The sequence below is a fragment of the Sphaerodactylus townsendi genome, linkage group LG02 (genome assembly GCF_021028975.2).
Source record: "Sphaerodactylus townsendi isolate TG3544 linkage group LG02, MPM_Stown_v2.3, whole genome shotgun sequence".
Taxonomy (NCBI): Eukaryota; Metazoa; Chordata; class Lepidosauria; order Squamata; family Sphaerodactylidae; genus Sphaerodactylus; species Sphaerodactylus townsendi.
The window spans coordinates 66716265-66733435 of NC_059426.1; the positions used below are offsets into that span (position 1 = coordinate 66716265).

The 17171-nt window shown below is 45.2% G+C and overlaps 1 protein-coding gene across 2 annotated transcripts; it reads left to right on the forward strand.

The window, feature by feature from the left end:
• The first annotated feature begins 4386 nt into the window (after positions 1-4386).
• On the forward strand, positions 4387-16680 carry CRYBA2 (crystallin beta A2). Of its 2 annotated transcripts, none has more exons than XM_048484300.1 (5): positions 4387-4511; positions 6767-6935; positions 9370-9511; positions 14257-14399; positions 16405-16680. In XM_048484300.1, the coding sequence occupies exons 2-5, from the start codon at positions 6778-6780 to the stop codon at positions 16550-16552; spliced, it is 591 nt and encodes a 196-aa protein (XP_048340257.1). In that variant the 5' UTR covers positions 4387-4511; positions 6767-6777; the 3' UTR covers positions 16553-16680. The 2 variants fall into 2 exon arrangements, with proteins under 2 accessions (XP_048340257.1, XP_048340258.1); XM_048484301.1 differs by lacking the exon at positions 4387-4511 and adding an exon at positions 4780-4804.
• The last annotated feature ends 491 nt before the right edge of the window (positions 16681-17171 follow it).

Sequence of the window (17171 nt, forward strand, 5' to 3'; positions counted from 1 at the left end):
AAGGGTGACCAAAGAGGCTAACAAACAAAAACAGCTATATTAAAATATCATTTTAAAATCATTACAACAAACAACCTCCCCTAACACATCATTAAAGCGATTAAAACCAGAGCTAAAATACATACAAAAGGATAAAAACAACAATTAAAACATGGAGCAAGAAGGAGGGATCACTGAAAGAAAACCAAATGAAACAAACAAAAAAGGCCTTCATACACTGGCAGGTGACAGCAACTGATGGGGACTGATGAATCTCCCTTGGGATGCGATGCTACTACCAAAAAGGCCCTCTCCTGGGATGCCATCAAACTGATCTCTGAAGATGGGGGCACTAAAGGCAGTGGTCAGAGAAGTTCTCTGCTTTGCATTTCATTAAACATTTTAAAAGAATTGAAAAGAAAATATTTAAAATGGTTAAAAATTGGTTGAAGGATCGATTCACCCTTCAGCTGATATGTCATTGTTTGGTGACTGATCATAAGAACATCAGACCAGTGGTCCATCTAATCCAGTATCCTTTTTCACACAGCTGACACCTAGTTGCTCTGGAGGTCCAAAAAACCAGGGCATAGAGGTCAAGGCCTTTCCCTGCCTTCCAGCACTGATATCAGAGGATTTTTGTCTCTAAACATGGAGTTCCCCATAACTCGACATGTCTAGTAGATCATCAGATAATTGGCTCACAAACTACCTTCTTGGAATGAGAGGTACCGTGAGCATATTTGGAAGATGAACATACAAACCTCGAATCTTCCTGTTGCTATTTGACTTGAACTGCTGGTATTCGACAGCTGTGCAGCTGCTGACGCTGTTGTGAAGGAGTTTCTGTACTCCCGCCTTTCAGCTTCTGTACTGTGCGCCTTGTATCTGCACATTCAGCAGTCAACTCTTCCGCACGAGTCATTGGTGGTCAAATCAGTTACATAAATTGGATGGCTCTGTGTGTGTATGTGTGTACGTGTGCAAGTGCATATGCATGTCAGGTGGGGGAGTTATGACTCTCATAAGGCTGTGGATGGAATAATGTTGATAATATTGATTTAAATGAACAAAGAAAGATTTTTTTAAAAAAAACCTCACTGTTTTTACTTAAAATCACTGTCTGACTGACGTGTTGTGGTTAAGAGTTGTGGACTCTAATCTGGAGAACCAGGTTTTTAATTCCCCACTCTTCCACATGAGCAGTGGACTCTTATCTGGTGAACTGGATTTGTTTCCCTGCTCCTACACATGAAGCCTGCTGGGTGACCTTGGATTGGTCACAGTTCTCTCTGAACTCTCTCAGCCCCACCTACCTCACAAGGTGTCTGTTGTGGGGAGGGAAAGGGAAGGAGTTTGTAAGCCGCTTTGAGACTCCTTACAGGAGAGAAAAGTGGCATACAAATCCAAATTCTTCTTCTTCCAAATGGCTGCTGATCTGTATGTACAGGTTACAGATTTGGCAGGGGAGACTAGTATTCCCATTGGGCTGTGTAAGAATGTATATGTGTGAAATGCTAAATATTGCACTGTAATGTGTACTGTTTATATACATACAAAGTAAACCAACAAACACATTCAGACTGCTCACAAACAGCCAAGCTGCTCAGCAAAGGAACAATTCCTTGCTCATGACCAGCACACAGAACATGAATTGAACCAACAGGTGTTCAAGCAACCGTACTGTCAGTAGGGTTCCATTATTTGGACACAGCCTGTATCTCAACTATGTGGGCTCTCCTCACAGAGAGGTGACTTCTCCATGGCCTGCAATTACACATAAAACACCTCTGAACACATTCCAAAAGTGGGTTGAGGGACAGCTTGGGGAGTCTTTGCTCGTAATGCAAACTACTCATGCCATGATCAGTTTGTTGCCAGATTATCTGGAGTCTGAATAAAAAAGCTGTCTTGAAGAAGACTCAACGTGAGCATAAAGGATCAGGTGAAATAGCCCTATGGCTGCATCTTTATTGGCAACTCTTCATGTCATCAGCTGTAGAGGTTATGTGAGGAGAGAGTCCCAGCCTCATTGTCTGATCTGTCACTCTCTGTCACTCTCTGTGCTCTAGTTAAAAAGGCAACACATTTTAGAATGAGTCATGTACGTATTTGTTGGATCCATATCCCACCTTCTTCTAGAGCAGTGGTTCTCAACCTGTGGGTCGGGACCAGAAGTGGGATCCAACCAGTTCTCACCACTTCTGTAGAAGTGGTTACTAATTTTTTCTGAGTGCCGAGAAGGGGTTACTAAAGCAACCTCCCTGCCCAATAGGGACTGGAGGTGCATGTATGCGACGGTGCCACTGTTTGAATCCCACCACCATCGGAACCTGTTATTAAAATTTTTGGATCCCACCACTGGTCGGGACCCCTTTGGGGGTCGAACGACCCTTTCACAGGGGTCGCCTAAGACTCTCTGCATCAGTGATCTCCATCTGTAAAATGGATAAATGTTAGGGTTGGGGGTCACCACAACATGAGGAACTGTATTAAAGGGTCGCGGCATTAGGAAGGTTGAGAACCACTGCTCTAGAGAGATCTAGGAAGGCCCATAGAGTTTTCTTCTAAGAATTTGTTTCCCCAGAACCTATATCATTTTCTGTCCATGAACTGTGCAATCTCAGAAATGCTGAATGCAAACCTTGCTCTTAAAAGAAACCATCCTTTTGCAATTATCAAAAAAGTATTTTCTTTGAGATTTTGCAGTACATTTTAAAACGTATGCATCTTATCTTTTGATGCGGCTAAATTTGATATGTACCATTACTTAAACAGACTCAATCAATTTATTGATTAAAAGCCAAATAACCAACCCTATTAACTAATCCACTCAGGATCACAACTTCCACAACTACATCTCTGACCACTACCAAATTCTGGCTATATTGCCTACTGATCTTTCCTCTTTTGCAGCCTCCTATGCAATCCCTGCCCTCCTGCACCCTCTAGTGGTAAATTCTGGTAGTCTCAATAACCACAACAAAGTCTTCATACATAACCAGGAGGTTGGGGGAGGGGGTGGGTGGGTGGGTGGGTGTGTGTGTGAAATTGAGAGGAGTAGCTCATAGTTGCAAAGCAGATAGGATGGTTGTGACATGAACCCTTGAGCTAAGAGGGGAAAGCACTTTGAGCCAAGAACTGTGAGCCAAGAACTGCATTGGACTTTAGAAGTAGAGGAATTGGTTTTTAAACCCTCTTTTCTCTAAGGGATCTGAAAGCAGTTAAAAATTCCTTCCCCCCCCCCCCACAATAGATACTTTGAGACATAGGTGGGGTTGAAAGAGTTCTGAGAGAACTGTGACTGGCCCAAGGTCCCCCAGCAGGCTTCATGTGGAGGAGCAAGGAAAATAAACCCCGTCCACCCGATTAGAGTCCTCTGCTTTTAACCACTACACCACACAGACTCTCAACTGCCTTAAGCGAAAAGGAAAGGCACAGTAAAAAAGTTAAAAACAATCAGTCAATCTAGGCCTGTAAAAATGGACACACATTAGGCTTTAGCTGGCATTTATCTCTCCCCAGCTTCCTCCAAATTATATTACAGGTAGAATCTGGCAAGTGTGTAGCTCTCTGGAGGTGAGAGAAACAGTTCTGCAAGATATGAAGATGCTCTGAGAAGCACTGGATTGCTCATGATGTATGAATTAGATTTCAAGGCAATTATCAGAGCAGAGAGCGCCAGCGTGGCATAGAGGTTAGAGTGGTGGACTAGGACCTGGGAAACTCACGTTCAAATCCCCACTTATGCCATTGATGTTTGCTGTGTGACCCTGGGTCAGTCACACGGTCTCAACCCTGATCTTGGCTGGTATTTAGATGGGAGACCTCTAATGCCAAGGTCGTGAGGTGGAGGCAGGCAATGGCAAACCCCCTCCAAACGTCTCTTGCCTTGGAACCCCACGGGGTCAGCACAAGTCAGACATGACCGGACAGGGAAAAAAAAATCAGAGCAGAAGTGTATGCTCGGTTGACTTACCCAACTGTGGCAGGAAGCAGGGCAGCCATGGGGTGATTCAAGAGTCCCCGAGTAACCCCAGGCCCGGTGCTGGGGAAAGGCAATGACAAGGCATTGAGGAAGAATGGAATTTCTCTAGATGCCCATCTTTGCTGGCGCCAATGGTAGCTTCTCCCGTGTCCGTGGAATGGCTGCCAACCTTTGCCGTGCTGTGCCCTGGGAAAGGGCTATGTTCTTAATCCTCTGACTGAACAGATACATTATTCTGTGCGTGAAAGGAAAACGGCCTGTCAGGGCCTTTGTCCATTGTGCCCCTCAGCTGATAAGCAAACAGGCTCAGTGTTTTCCATTGTTGGCCTCCAGGGCAGGGAGGCATCTCGCCATGATGGCTAAGAGGAATGGACAGCACAGACTGATCTGGGCGGCTTCTCCTCCCCCAGCTGTGGCTGCTGACTCAGCACAATCTGTTTGTGCACATTCATTTGACGCTTGGTCAAGCCTGGCTATATAACGCTGCTGAGACCCTCCCCCCGCAGCCCAGCACGGCCACTCACCTCTGTGTCTCATCAGCCAAGTAAGTATCAGGACCCTGCCCCCAAACAGCCCCCCAGTCAGTGTGCTCACTCTGGTTGTCTTCTCACAGCGTACCCTGGTCTTGTTTGACGGACTCAGTAGGGGTCTCTAGCTGAACACTTGCAGGGCCAGCCAGCAGGTGGTTGTGTAGGGCCAGCGAAGGAGCAGCACATTCCCTAGTAGCGTGGTTGACTTCCATGGGCCGTTTGGAGATGTTGGCTCTGTGAGCATTTTTTTTTTTTGCACGGCTTTCTGCTTGTGACTGACTATGGTCTGGATTGCGTGGATTGATTGGTAAGTGAGTAGTCCTACCTTTGGCAGAAGATGGAATCAAAGGGCTCTTTGATCCCATCCACTTCTACCACATAGCCTGCATTTGCAATAGAGAAATACATGAATCAGCTGCAATGCGTTGGCAGAAACAGCATAGAAAGCGTATCGCAGGTAGGACTGAGGGGCATCCGAGCATTTCACTGACGAGGTTATGACATTTTGGTATTTACATACAACATGGCAAAGGACGGTGCTCTAAATTATTGGGGCAGGAGAAGACTGGGTCATTTGATGTTCTGAACTCCTGTTTGCTACAAATCCATGGAACTGCTGATTGTCCATATACCTGACCCTCCTATAGTGAAAAGACTGGGATCTTAGCAAGCTTGGGATCTGTGATTCTAAGATGATCTTGCAATACTAAGTAAAGTAGGAGCAGCAGTGGCGTAGAAGGTTAAGAGATCGTGTATCTAATCTGGAGGAACCGGGTTTGATTCCCAGCTCTGCCGCCTGAGCTGTGGAGGCTTATCTGGGGAATTCAGATTAGCCTGTGCACTCCCACACATGCCAGCTGGGTGACCTTGAGACCTACCAGTCCACAGCTTCTTGGAGACCTCTCTCACACCCCACCCACCTCACACAGGGTGTCTGAGCTGTGAGGGGGAAGGAGACAAGAGGAGATTGGAAGCTCCCTTGAGTCTCCTGCAAGAGAGAAAAGGGGGATATAAATCCAAACTCTTCTTCTTCTTCTTCTAAAGTGCAGCTGAAAGGAAGGGCTGGAATGGGATTTGTGGATGGGGAGATGGGCAGCACAAGGCATTTTGGTTCCTGTGTCCAAATGGTAGTAAAAGCATCTTAGTGCTCAAGAATGGGCAGCTGACTGTAAATGTGCTGTTTTTAATGGTGTCCTGATGGCTGTTGCTTGAAATGAACTATCTTATCCCGTCTAGTAGTGCTGCTGCTCTGGTTCATTATCATCATCACCTTTATTGGCATACAAAAATTAAATACAAAACTTTCAAATCAGCTTAACTAACACTGTTGTTCTCTTAACCTTATAGCTAAGGCAAGCAGTTTAGCTGCGAGGGTGATCTGGCTGTGACATCCGTCACTCCACCGATCACCAGCATTAATTCAACTCTTGCTGGGGTGGGGGTGGTGAGAATAGGACAGAAATGTGAGGAAGCTTCATATGCTTTCCAGTTAAGTAATCTATCAAGGACATTCCTTGGCCACCTCGGAACTCCGTTTACATCTAGCCGGTCTCTAGTCAGGTACCACGTTGCATGGGCTGGTTGTGGGGAAAGTGGCATTAGAAGGAGGTGACCAGAAGGAAGATTGGAAAGGAATTGTCGAAGGCTTTCACGGCCGGACTCAACTGGTTGTGGTGGGTTTTCCAGGCCATGTGGCCGTGGTCTGGTGGATCTTGTTCCTAACGTTTTGCCTGTATCTGTGGCTGGCATCGTCAGAGGTGTATCACAGAGGGAAGTCTGGACATAGTGTGTAACAGACTTCCCTCTGTGATACACCTCTGAAGATGCCAGCCACAGATGCATGTAAAACATTAGGAACAAGATCCACCAGACCACGGCCACACAGCCTGGAAAGCCCACCACAACCAACTGGAAAGGAAGGTTATAATCTCTTCCACCTCTAGGAGCTCAATCCTTTCCCTGACGTTCTGCTTTACACCTCGTCATGTTGACAGCTCTCACAGAGCAGACCGGGAGAGAGCGATCCTCCCACGGTGTTGCCAGTTGCTCAAGGCTGAGAGCTAAGTATTAGATGACATTTTCACAGCAGATTAAAGAGGGAATCCAGAGACACTTTAAAGACTAGGAGGATGAATTCCAGCATAAACTTCCACAGGAGTTTTGGCATTCCAGCATTTAGGTTGGAATAAATTCTGCTGATCTTTAAACCACCGCTCCTGCTTTCTTCTTCTCCAGCAGCCTAACATGTCTGGAATTATTTTCATAACAGGAGAGCTGCCCATGACCACCCAGCACATGGAGACTCTGGGTCAACACAAGATCACTGTCTGGGAGGAAGAAAACTTCCAGGGGAAGCGCTGCGAGTTCCTGATGGAATGCCCAAGCATCATGGAACGAGGCTTCCGCAAGATCCGCTCCATCAAGGTGGAAAGTGGCCCGTAAGTGCCTCCAGCCAGCTATAGGTACCCTGGGCCCCTGAGTGACAAAACTGGTCCCACATTGCCACTCCGTCCCAATCTGCAACAGCTAGGAATACCACCTCCCCACCGCCCCCTCAAATGCTCTATATTCAACTCCAACCAAGTCTTTGTCATCTAGCTCTGTCCACTGTGGGAGTTTCCGGGCTGTTGCTGCATTCTTTCTTCCAGGGCTGCTGCTGTCATCTCAAAAAGAGATAAGGAAAAAATTAGCACAGCCAAAACTGAATCGCCATAAATACAAATAGGGCAGTTGTCTGGCAAGGGCTTTCTAATTTGTTCTGGTGGTGCCAGTCAGGATAACCCTGGGGTAGCAAGACTGACTGCACTCCTGGGAACCTTGTTCACCTGCAGTATTTCCTGATTCTGCTGTGATCCTTCACCTGTTTCCTGAATTTTCCATGTCTTTCCATGTCTCCATGGAGCAGCAGTGGTGTAGTGGTTAAGAGCAGGTGCATTCTAATCTGGAGGAACCAGGTTTGATTCCCTGCTCTGCCACTTGAACTGTGGAGGTTTATCTGGGGAATTCAGCTTAGCCTGTGCACTCCCACACACGCCAGCTGGGTGACCTTGGGCTAGTGATAGCTTTTCCGAGCTCCCTCAGCCCCACCCACCTCACAGGGTGTTTGTTGTGAGGGGGGAAAGGGCAAGGAGATTGTCAGCCCCTTTGAGTCTCCTACAGGAGAGAAAGGGGGGATATAAATCCAAACTCTTCTTCTTCTTCCCACTCTTCAAGCTCCCTTGAGCATTGTAGGACATAGTAACATGTTTAAGACAGTGGTGGGATTCAGCAAGTTCGCATCACTTTGGCAGAAACAGTTGTTAAAATGGTGCTTGTAAACAACCAGTTGTTAAATTATTTAAATCCCACCATCGGAACCAGTTGTTAAATTATTTGAATCCCACCACTGGTTTAAGACTATGTTTTTCATGTCTGATAAAATAGATCATGATAATTCCAATCAGTCTGATTTAGTTGGGATTATACTAGCTAGAGATTGTTTAGTTACGGCTGAAGGTTGAAAGGCAACAGATGCATTTGATAGAAAAGTTCAGCAGTGCACCTTCATAGGAGATAAACAATGTATATTAATTACAAGCAGTAATGCTAACTCATTAAAGCTTTAGTGGTTTGATCAGGGAGAAGCAATTTTTAATAATCTAATGTTAGCTGGGGACTGAAACTTTTTTTTGTAATGAAAAAGAAATAAAAAGTAATAAAAAAGAAAGCATTCAAGGTGACACTTTCTTCACGGTCACCCATCTCTTTAGTCTCAAAAGGCACCTGTATTGAGGCCATGGGGAAATGCAAATGCATTAGAGAGAGTCACTGTTAGAGGCTGTGGTTGCCATGGTGGCGAACCTATGGCACTCCAGATGTTCATGGACTACAATTCCCATCAGAATTGGCCATGCTGGCAGGGGCTGATGGGAATTGTAGTTCATGAACATCTGGAGTGCCATAGGTTCGCCACCAATGGGTTAGAGTGTTAGACTCCAGAGTTCAAATCCCTGCCTAGTCAGAAACATTACTGTGGATGACTTTGAGCAAATCATTATTTCTCAGTCTAACCTACCTTATAGGGTTGTTTTGGATGGGGTAAATTATCAATAATATTTTGAATAGAACAAATTAGTCACTCGCATTTTAACCAATTAATTGACTTAGTAACTCAAGTGATTCAATCGATGGAGTTTTACATGTTTCCAGGAGCATGTGGTCTGCTTACCTTTTGTGTGAGTATGAGACTTTTCACTTAAATATTTGAATAATATCTTTATAAACTTGGAGGTCTCTGTATCTTTTTAATAAGCAGTCAGTTTAAAAAGGAGTTCCGGAGAAGAGAGAATTTTACTACACATGGCTTTTCTGATCAGAGAACTGAAGTAAAGGGAAATGGCACCTAGTGCGACTGCCCTTTCTATTTCGCTCTTAAAGATACACATACATCTGGAATGCACAGTAAGTTCTCTCTTCTTTGAGCAATATATGCAAAGCTTTCTTGAGAAGAAACTTACTGGTGGATTTAGCTAATCCTCCGTCTGCCATAAAACTGTCTGTTTGACTGGAGGCCAATCCTTTTCTCTGGGCCTAAAGCAGGTGGAGGGGGAGATGCGCACCATCATGAGCTCCTTTGAGGGAGATGAAGTATTTAAATATCAGTTAAAAGAGGGGAAAGATGATGATCTGGAGAATCCATACAAAAACATTTCTGTGTTAGGGATGAGATAGTTCGTGGGAAGCCCTGCGCGGGACCTTGTCTGTCTTCCTGCAGCCATGCACAGGATTGTTGCGAGAGGTGCAGAATTTGATTTTCATTTCAGAATTTGCAGCTTCAAGAATTCATTGTCTTCTCCCTCTTATTCCCCTGCCCACTGCTCAATTCTCCTGCAGCTGGATAGGATTTGAGTATCCTGAACACCAAGGACAGCAGTTCATCTTGGAGAAAGGGGACTACCCCCGCTGGGAGGCCTGGAGTGGGAACAGTGGCTACAAGACTGAGCACCTTCTCTCCTTTCGGCCTATCAAATGTGCTGTGAGTTCAGTGTGCTTTCCTTGCCTCTTAGCCACACCTGAATGACACTCTCTGGACCCTCCTTTCAATTAGCAAGGATGACCTCCTGATCTCCTTCCTATCGTTTTCCAGAGAGGATGAAGTAAAGGGGAACCAATAGGGGTTTGGCAAGGTTTCCCTCCAAAAATGGAGCCTCAGATGGTGAAGGCCAGTGGGCAAACACCATCCTGCAATGATCAAACACCCTGCCATTGGAAACCACTGTCCTAACAAAATTCACAGGTGGAATATATTAATCTCATTTATTTTTCACAAATTATATAGAAGCACGGCAGGAAAGATGTCAAGGATAAAGGAAGTTAAAATGAAATTGCGGGAGGGAGTTAGCTGTGCTAAAATAAAATTTTCAGGGTCGCTGACAAGTTGACATCCTACAGGTGCAAAACAGGTGATGTCTTTTACTGGCAGTTAGAACAGGAGTAAGCAAGCCTTTGAATTACATAATCAGAACTCTATAGACTGTTCAAAAGTCTGTAAACAGAATATCCTGCACACTCCTACTGGTCTAGTTGAAATGGGCTGCTTTTTTTTCATTTTCTGTCTTTTATTCTTTGGGAGTTATGGCCAATAGTCTGTGAAACATGTACCTGGGGAGTCCTACTCAGTGTGGAATGCAGTGGGGAAATGTAGTCAGAAGGACCAGGGGAGGAAGACATTAGAGAAGTTACATCTACCCAATTTCTTCCATCATTAAGGAGTATACAGGTGTTATATCCTTCAATCTGAGGAGGGACATAAGCAAGCAATTAACTATATACTGGAAAGGACAAAGCCAAATGCAATTACAACCCCATTCCATTTAGGGACCTACCTTGAAGGAGATTGTCTTTAGAAAGCAGAAAATGCTTCACATACTTGTAGATACTTGTAGAAGGCCCCAGGTTCAGTTCTTAGCATCTCCTGTTAAACAGAATCAAGTAGTAAAATTATTTTTACCTGAGATCCTAGAGGACCCCCACATGACAAAGCTATGTATCAGTGGTAGAGCATCGGTTTCCCATAAGGAACCAGGTTACATCTCCAGTTAAAAAGGACAAGGAGTGAGTGATATGAAAGATCTCCACTGGAGACCAGGAGAGCTGCTCCCAGTCAGAGAAGACAGTACTGAAATAGATAGATCCCTGCTCTGACTCAGTATAAGGAAGTTTCCTGCATTTACGTGAGCTAGAACTGCCAGTTTTAGATTGTGTAAGAGCTAGGGTTGCCAATTGCCTGGAGAAAAAAAGTCTTGTTCCTTTAATGAAGGAGTGATAGAATGCTATTTTTCAGGTCGTGCTACTTACTTTCCTGTCATGAAATGCTTCAGCAGCCCATTTCTACATGGTAAGCCTCTATTAAAGGGATAGGACATTTTTCTCCAGTTCTGTTGGTAACCCTAGCAAAGGACTTCTGTCATTGTAAAGATTAAAATAGAAATAACAGATGTAGCCCACCCCCCACCCCCGGGCCTTTTTCTCTGTAGTGAAAGGAGAATTTTCCCTTCTATGCAATTCTGAAAAATACAGGAGCATTCTTGGGTTCTGATCAGGCCCACCTAACCTGAACAATGGAGAGATTAGAATTGCCCATTTAAGACCTGATGATGGCCTGTCACCCTGTCCCACCAGCCTGTGACTGAAGTGGGAAAAGAGTATGATGGAAAGGAATGGAGAGCTCGGCTCCTTCTGCACATTAGGACACACATCACCCATCTGTGCCTACGGAGACCATCAGAGAGCATCTCTCGGTGAGGAAGTCAAAAGTCTAGGCTAGACTGATTTGATACACAAACCCGCAGAAATGGGCATGCCTATTATATGGGGTGCTTTGAGCACCTGCTGCAAACTGAGGTTATATAGAACTCTAAATTGTACTGCTTATGTGGGCTTTTGGGGGGGGGGGGATATGAATGCAGCATGTGTATTTATTTTGAGGAATTGTGCATTTATGGCCGTCCAGCTTTGGAGAGAAAAGAGAGAAAGCTTCCACCTGGCCTTTGGATGATGGGAGAGCCTCAATAGAAGAGGCAAAGAAAGCCATTTATAAATCTGCATATATTAAAAAGCTGTCAGATGGAAATCAATAAGCAATGCAAGGGAGTGTTTGTGGGGGTGGGGTGGAGTGTTCAGTACATTGACAGAAGAGTCAGGGGGCTGGTTGAGGTGTGGGGAAGGGGGCAAGGAGAAGGAAGGGAGAGGCATGTGACAGTCAATCTGGACATCATCTATCACCCCCTTTGCAAAGAGGCTATAACTGGTGGGACATATCGCTCCATCTCAGGAGAGGCTGCTTCTGTTTCCCACCAGGGTTGAAAATCTCTGCACGTCCCAAGCTCTATGCTTTAATAACAAGCAGTCAGATTACGCCCGCACTTTAATAAAGGGGTGTGAGATACCATCTCTTTCCTGGCTGGCAGGATCGCTTGGTGGAGTGCAGGCTGCAGGAATGGGTGACGGGAGGGAGGGAGGGAGATGCAGCTGTGCCCAGTTTCAGATGTAAGTTAAATAATTTAACCCCTTCAGTCCAGGGATAACAGGAGCCTACAAATCCTGATCACTTGGAAAGGTGGAAGGACTTTTCTTTTATAGTCGCAGGATTTTTTGCTTTCTGACACCTGAAGGCACACATGAAGGCACACATGGAGTTATTTGACCTTCATCCACCATATTTGCAGCAGCATGAGAGAACAGATGTCCTTAAGTGCAAAGGATCCAGTGATAGTGTCCTTAAACCAGACACAACAATGGCTGGGTGGCCTCATGCATCAACAGTAAACTAGGAACAAATGCAGGACTCTAGTACTTTATTGCACCATCAGTGTACACAATGGTTAATGCAGTAGTGACAAAAAGGCAGATCCCTGCCTTAAGGAGTATACAGTCTAAAATTCACCACAGTGGAGGCCACAGATAAAGAACTGGGGATGAGACTTAACAGGAGAACAACATCCATTCTATTTAATTCTGTGTCTGTAGGTGTAGTTTCAGTGGGGAGTGAATAGTGATGCCAAAGGCTTCTCAGCAATCTGGGCGTTTTGAAGAGGGGTTTTAGGGAGGTGAAATCCCCTGGGCATTCCAGTATAAGGGCAGAAAGAGGGAAAGAGTACTGGAGCCTGTGGGAGCAGGAGGCCTTCGGCTGGCTAACAGGATGGAGGGAATGCAAAACAATGGTGGCCGGAAAGGGTACAACAAGATCCGTGAGCAGAAAAATAATGGTGAGTAAGGACAGAATAGGTGAATAATAACTGGGGAAATATGGACTGGTGCAGATTGTAATGCAGGCAATCATCCTTGCTGAAACCTGCTCTTACTCCATTTGTGGTCTGCCTTTCTCACTAGCACTTGAGGTGGATCGCAAAATACAGAAAAGAATCCAATCAAGACAACATAAGATATCCAATTAACAATGCAGTAGGATTAGGATTACAGAATTGGAAAGAAATACAAGCAACCTAAGAAATGAAAAAGGAACCTGCCTAAGACATGATGGACCATACTGAGGAAAGGGGGTTACAAAGGCAGAAGATAATGCAGTAAAAGCAAACCCTGTCTTTTGTACATAGTAATAACAAGTACTCCTGCTAACTTGGCAAAGAAACAGCCAAGGGAACAAAACAGGAGTCAGTCACAAAGAGGAGCTAGAATAGAAGGAGAGTTGAAGCAGAGAGGTAACCAGTGCAACTCTTCACTGTTAAGGGACTGGTGCTCATTCTCTTGTTTCCTTGGGGCTTTAAATGTCTGTCATCCATCTTTTCTCTTTAAATGTGGACTCTGTCCTCCCCAATGGAAACTTGCAGACTCATTCACTCACCTTTTTGTCCACTCTTGATGGATACGATTGTCAGATCAAAATTAAGGGATATTCTGGCAAAGACATTCCGTATGTCATGGGGAATTATATTTTAGCTATCGTAGCTAAATAGAACTTCCAAGCATATAGGAAATATGCCACTCTAAGTATTAGAGGATAAGCTGTGGCATCCATTCTGAAACCTGCTAAGGAACCTCTAGGTCAGGGGTATTCAACCTTATTGACCCAGTGGGCCCTTTCAGTTGTTTGATAATGGATTGTGGGTTGTATAACAAATTGACTGCTATTCCAAGCCAAATGTCCTCCTGTAGCAGAGGCAGCAGCTGTCTCTAAATATGCGCTCCACGAAGACACAAATGTGATGTGTCCTTCTGAAGTACTTCAGGAACCCCAGGACTGGCTGTTTATTTTAGAGAACAAATTATTTATAAAAGAAGCAACTGGGTACCATGTTTGGAGATCACTGTTCCAGAGGCATATGGCTGGCTGCTGTTAGAATGTCTGATAAAAGACATTGTCCTGACCTGGTGAAGCAGATCTCATGTTGGAATATTCTAAATTAAAGAACAGCTCTTTGGAATATGGGTATTAATTAAGAAGGGAGAAGACCCTAAAGGAACACAAATCAAACTGGCCCCTGCTGGTTCATGCATAATGCTAGAGGAAAAAATGGACAGGGTAGGTAGTCAGTAATCTATACTATGCAAGCTGGGATGTGGTCCTTCCTCTCTTGCTCTTAAAATGCATGTGTGAATGTCTTAGAATATAAGGGGAGATTAGACATACAATGAAATGGGATCATGAGTCGGGGCTGACAGGCAGAAATGGGAGGTCTGATTGTAGGTGAGGCATGAATGAATTCTGCTTATGTTGATGTTCCCACACTGATTCACCCTCCACATCATTCCACACTGCAGAACCACAGTGACAGCAAAGTGATCCTGTATGAGGCCGAGAACTTCCAAGGACACAAATTTGAGCTCAGCGATGACTACCCATCCCTGCAGGCCATGGGCTGGGGCAACAAGGAAGTGGGCTCCGTCAAAGTCAGCGCTGGAGCGTAAGTGAAGGCTTCTGGGCTGCAGCATGGTTGGGAAGGCTTTGGTCCTTGTGGTGGGACCTTTCCATGCCTCACTCTTGCCTGTCTAAGAGTACCCTTCAGCACAACTAGCTGAACTCAGATAAAACAGGAATGGCCCAAGTTGCTGTTATTATTTTAAATAGCGTCACTAACATATACAGTAAAAGCAAAAAAACTTGCCCAAAGGAGCGGAGGGAGTTGAACAGCAGATGCACAGGTGGGGTGAGCTTTGAAGGAAGAGGAAATTGCTCAACAAATAAGTGTCCAGAAAGGGAGTCTCCAGCCAAAAGGAAGCAAGTGAAAAAAGGGCAACAGACCTTCAAGGGGCTGAGGTATTTTGGGCTGGAAGAGTGAAAATAAAATCATGGCTGACTGGGGGAAGTGGCAGAAAGATAGAGATGGGCAAACTGGTGGAGTCCCTTAGAAGCAAGGACAAGACTTGCTTCATTATGCATTTATCACTCTCTGCTGCTCAATAATGTCTTGGAAACTGATGCAGCTCCTCCTGCTCAGGTTTCTTGGAACTGAAGTGGGAGGGGGAGCAGCTAGTGAACAAGCACCCTTCCCTTCCCCAAGGCAGCTACAGGTTATAGCAGCAGTTAGACTCCTCCATAATACTGAGCCTGCTGGGTGATCCCCCTCCCCGCATCCCCAACAGAGCACCAAATGCACTCTTCTTCAAACACTTTGGGACAGAGTCAGACAATCCTTTTAAAAGAATTACAGTGCAGTCCTAAGGACACTTTCCTGGGGGCAAGCCTCACTGAATATACCTAAGTAGGTTTCTGAGTAAACCTGTTCAGGATTGCTCTGCTGGAGTGGTATGAGAGAGAGACATTGTTTCCTGTGGTTTGTACACACATTTCTTTCGTACTAGCACTGCTTCTGGTCAAACAGGCTTTGTAGATTTTTTTAAACAATGCAAAGAAAAAAACCCTGTGCCAAACTATTTTAATAGATGCCAAAATAGGTTAAGTGTATTCACCAGAGTGATCTTTCCTCCAAATTATAGGCTCAGTCTGTTTCTTTCTGGGGTGCTCCTGCCCTTCACTCTTGGTGTCAAGGACTCTAGATTGTGCAGGTTGCTCTGCCACGGTCTAATGGGCAGACAGTCTGAGTTTGTGGGCTTTGGAGCCAATCCAGCACTGTTATTCTGTGACTCTGGCATGCATCCTGCACACCACACCCACAAGCTAATTGCCCTGACATTAAGGGAAGTGCTGCTGTTTTTAAATTTGTGGGACACTGTTGTGAAAACTTTACTGTATTCAAAGAGTTATATCCAGTTGCACAGAGACATCATGCAAAGACTGCAGTTGTGGTCTCTGTGTTTACGCATCTGCACCACAGTCATTTATTTAACAATGCATGTGTGCAATGATATTGGATTGAATTAAGCAGTTAGTATTCCTGATTGCACAATGATCATAGCATGTGCAGTGTGATTTCCTGTGCAGTGATCCTTCCATGAAATAAACAATGCAAAGTTGGATACATGCCTTATTTCCCCCCCTCTCTTTTCATAGACCCCTTACGCACATGCAAAATAATGCACATTCAATCCACTTTCACAACTGTTTGAAAGTGGATTTTGGTATTCCGCACAGTAAAATCCAGCATCAAAGTGCATTGAAAATGGATTGAAAGTGCATTATTCTACTTGTGTGGAAAGGGCCACAGACACAGACCCATGTGGAGAGCTGGTGCTCTTGTGTGTGATCTCCACCTGTCTGCAGGTGTAAATACTGCAGTGACTTGGACAGGGCTGATTCTGAGGGGTTTCCCCATCAGCCCTTCCCCCTTTTTAGACAGAAGCTGCCCCACAAGCAGCTCGTTTCTTTCCCCCCCCCCCTTTGCCCCATCCCATCTGAGTCAGTAGTAGTGATGCATCATTCTATCCTTTTCACAGTGAAGGACAGAATTGGGGATTGGGGGGCAGGACTGGGACTACTTGCCTTGCCAATTATTTGCTTTGTTTCCTTAGGTGGGTGGCCTATCAGTATCCAGGCTACCGGGGCTACCAGTATGTTCTGGAGCGGGACAAGCAGAATGGTGAATACAAGAAATACAGCGACTACAGCACCCAAGCCCACACCAACCAGATCCAGTCCATTCGCCGTATTCAGCACTGAGCCAGACCTCAGCAGCAATATGACTGACCCTCCTGGACATCTCCATCCCCTGACATGCCTGCCTCTGTGCCCAAGGACCCACCAAGCAGTAGACCCACACCCTGTAGCCAATAAAGGCATTTACCAAACGCTGCTTTCTTTTTGGTCGTCTGTCAGTGAAAGCCTCTGAGCTTGGAGTTGCTGGCTGTGGAGTGATTGGCTTGCCCATCAGCAGAGAATCGGAGGAAGCCCAGCTGAGTTCATTACCAAATATGGCCTTGGATGAGAGTCAAAGGCAAACTCTGACACTCGCATCACACCTTGCTTGGTGAGAGTGGCCCACTATCCAAAAAAATAAAGCCTGCCTTGGTTCCAACATGTAGGTGAAACAGGTGATCACCTTGGACCCCAGGCTTTACATGACAGTCAATTAAAGGGAAGCTAATTTCCTTTCTACATTTTGTACAGTTATCGGTAGAGTTTTTGTGTTTCTCTGAATTGAATATGGGGGAAGCTACCAAAGTCATAGTTCGTGTATGACCACAAAACTCCCTGGGCCAGTCCTGGTTTTAACAGCATTTTGAAGTGTGGGAATCACCAGGGCTATCTTTCCACAGCACTATTGCCTGCTCTGGTCCGC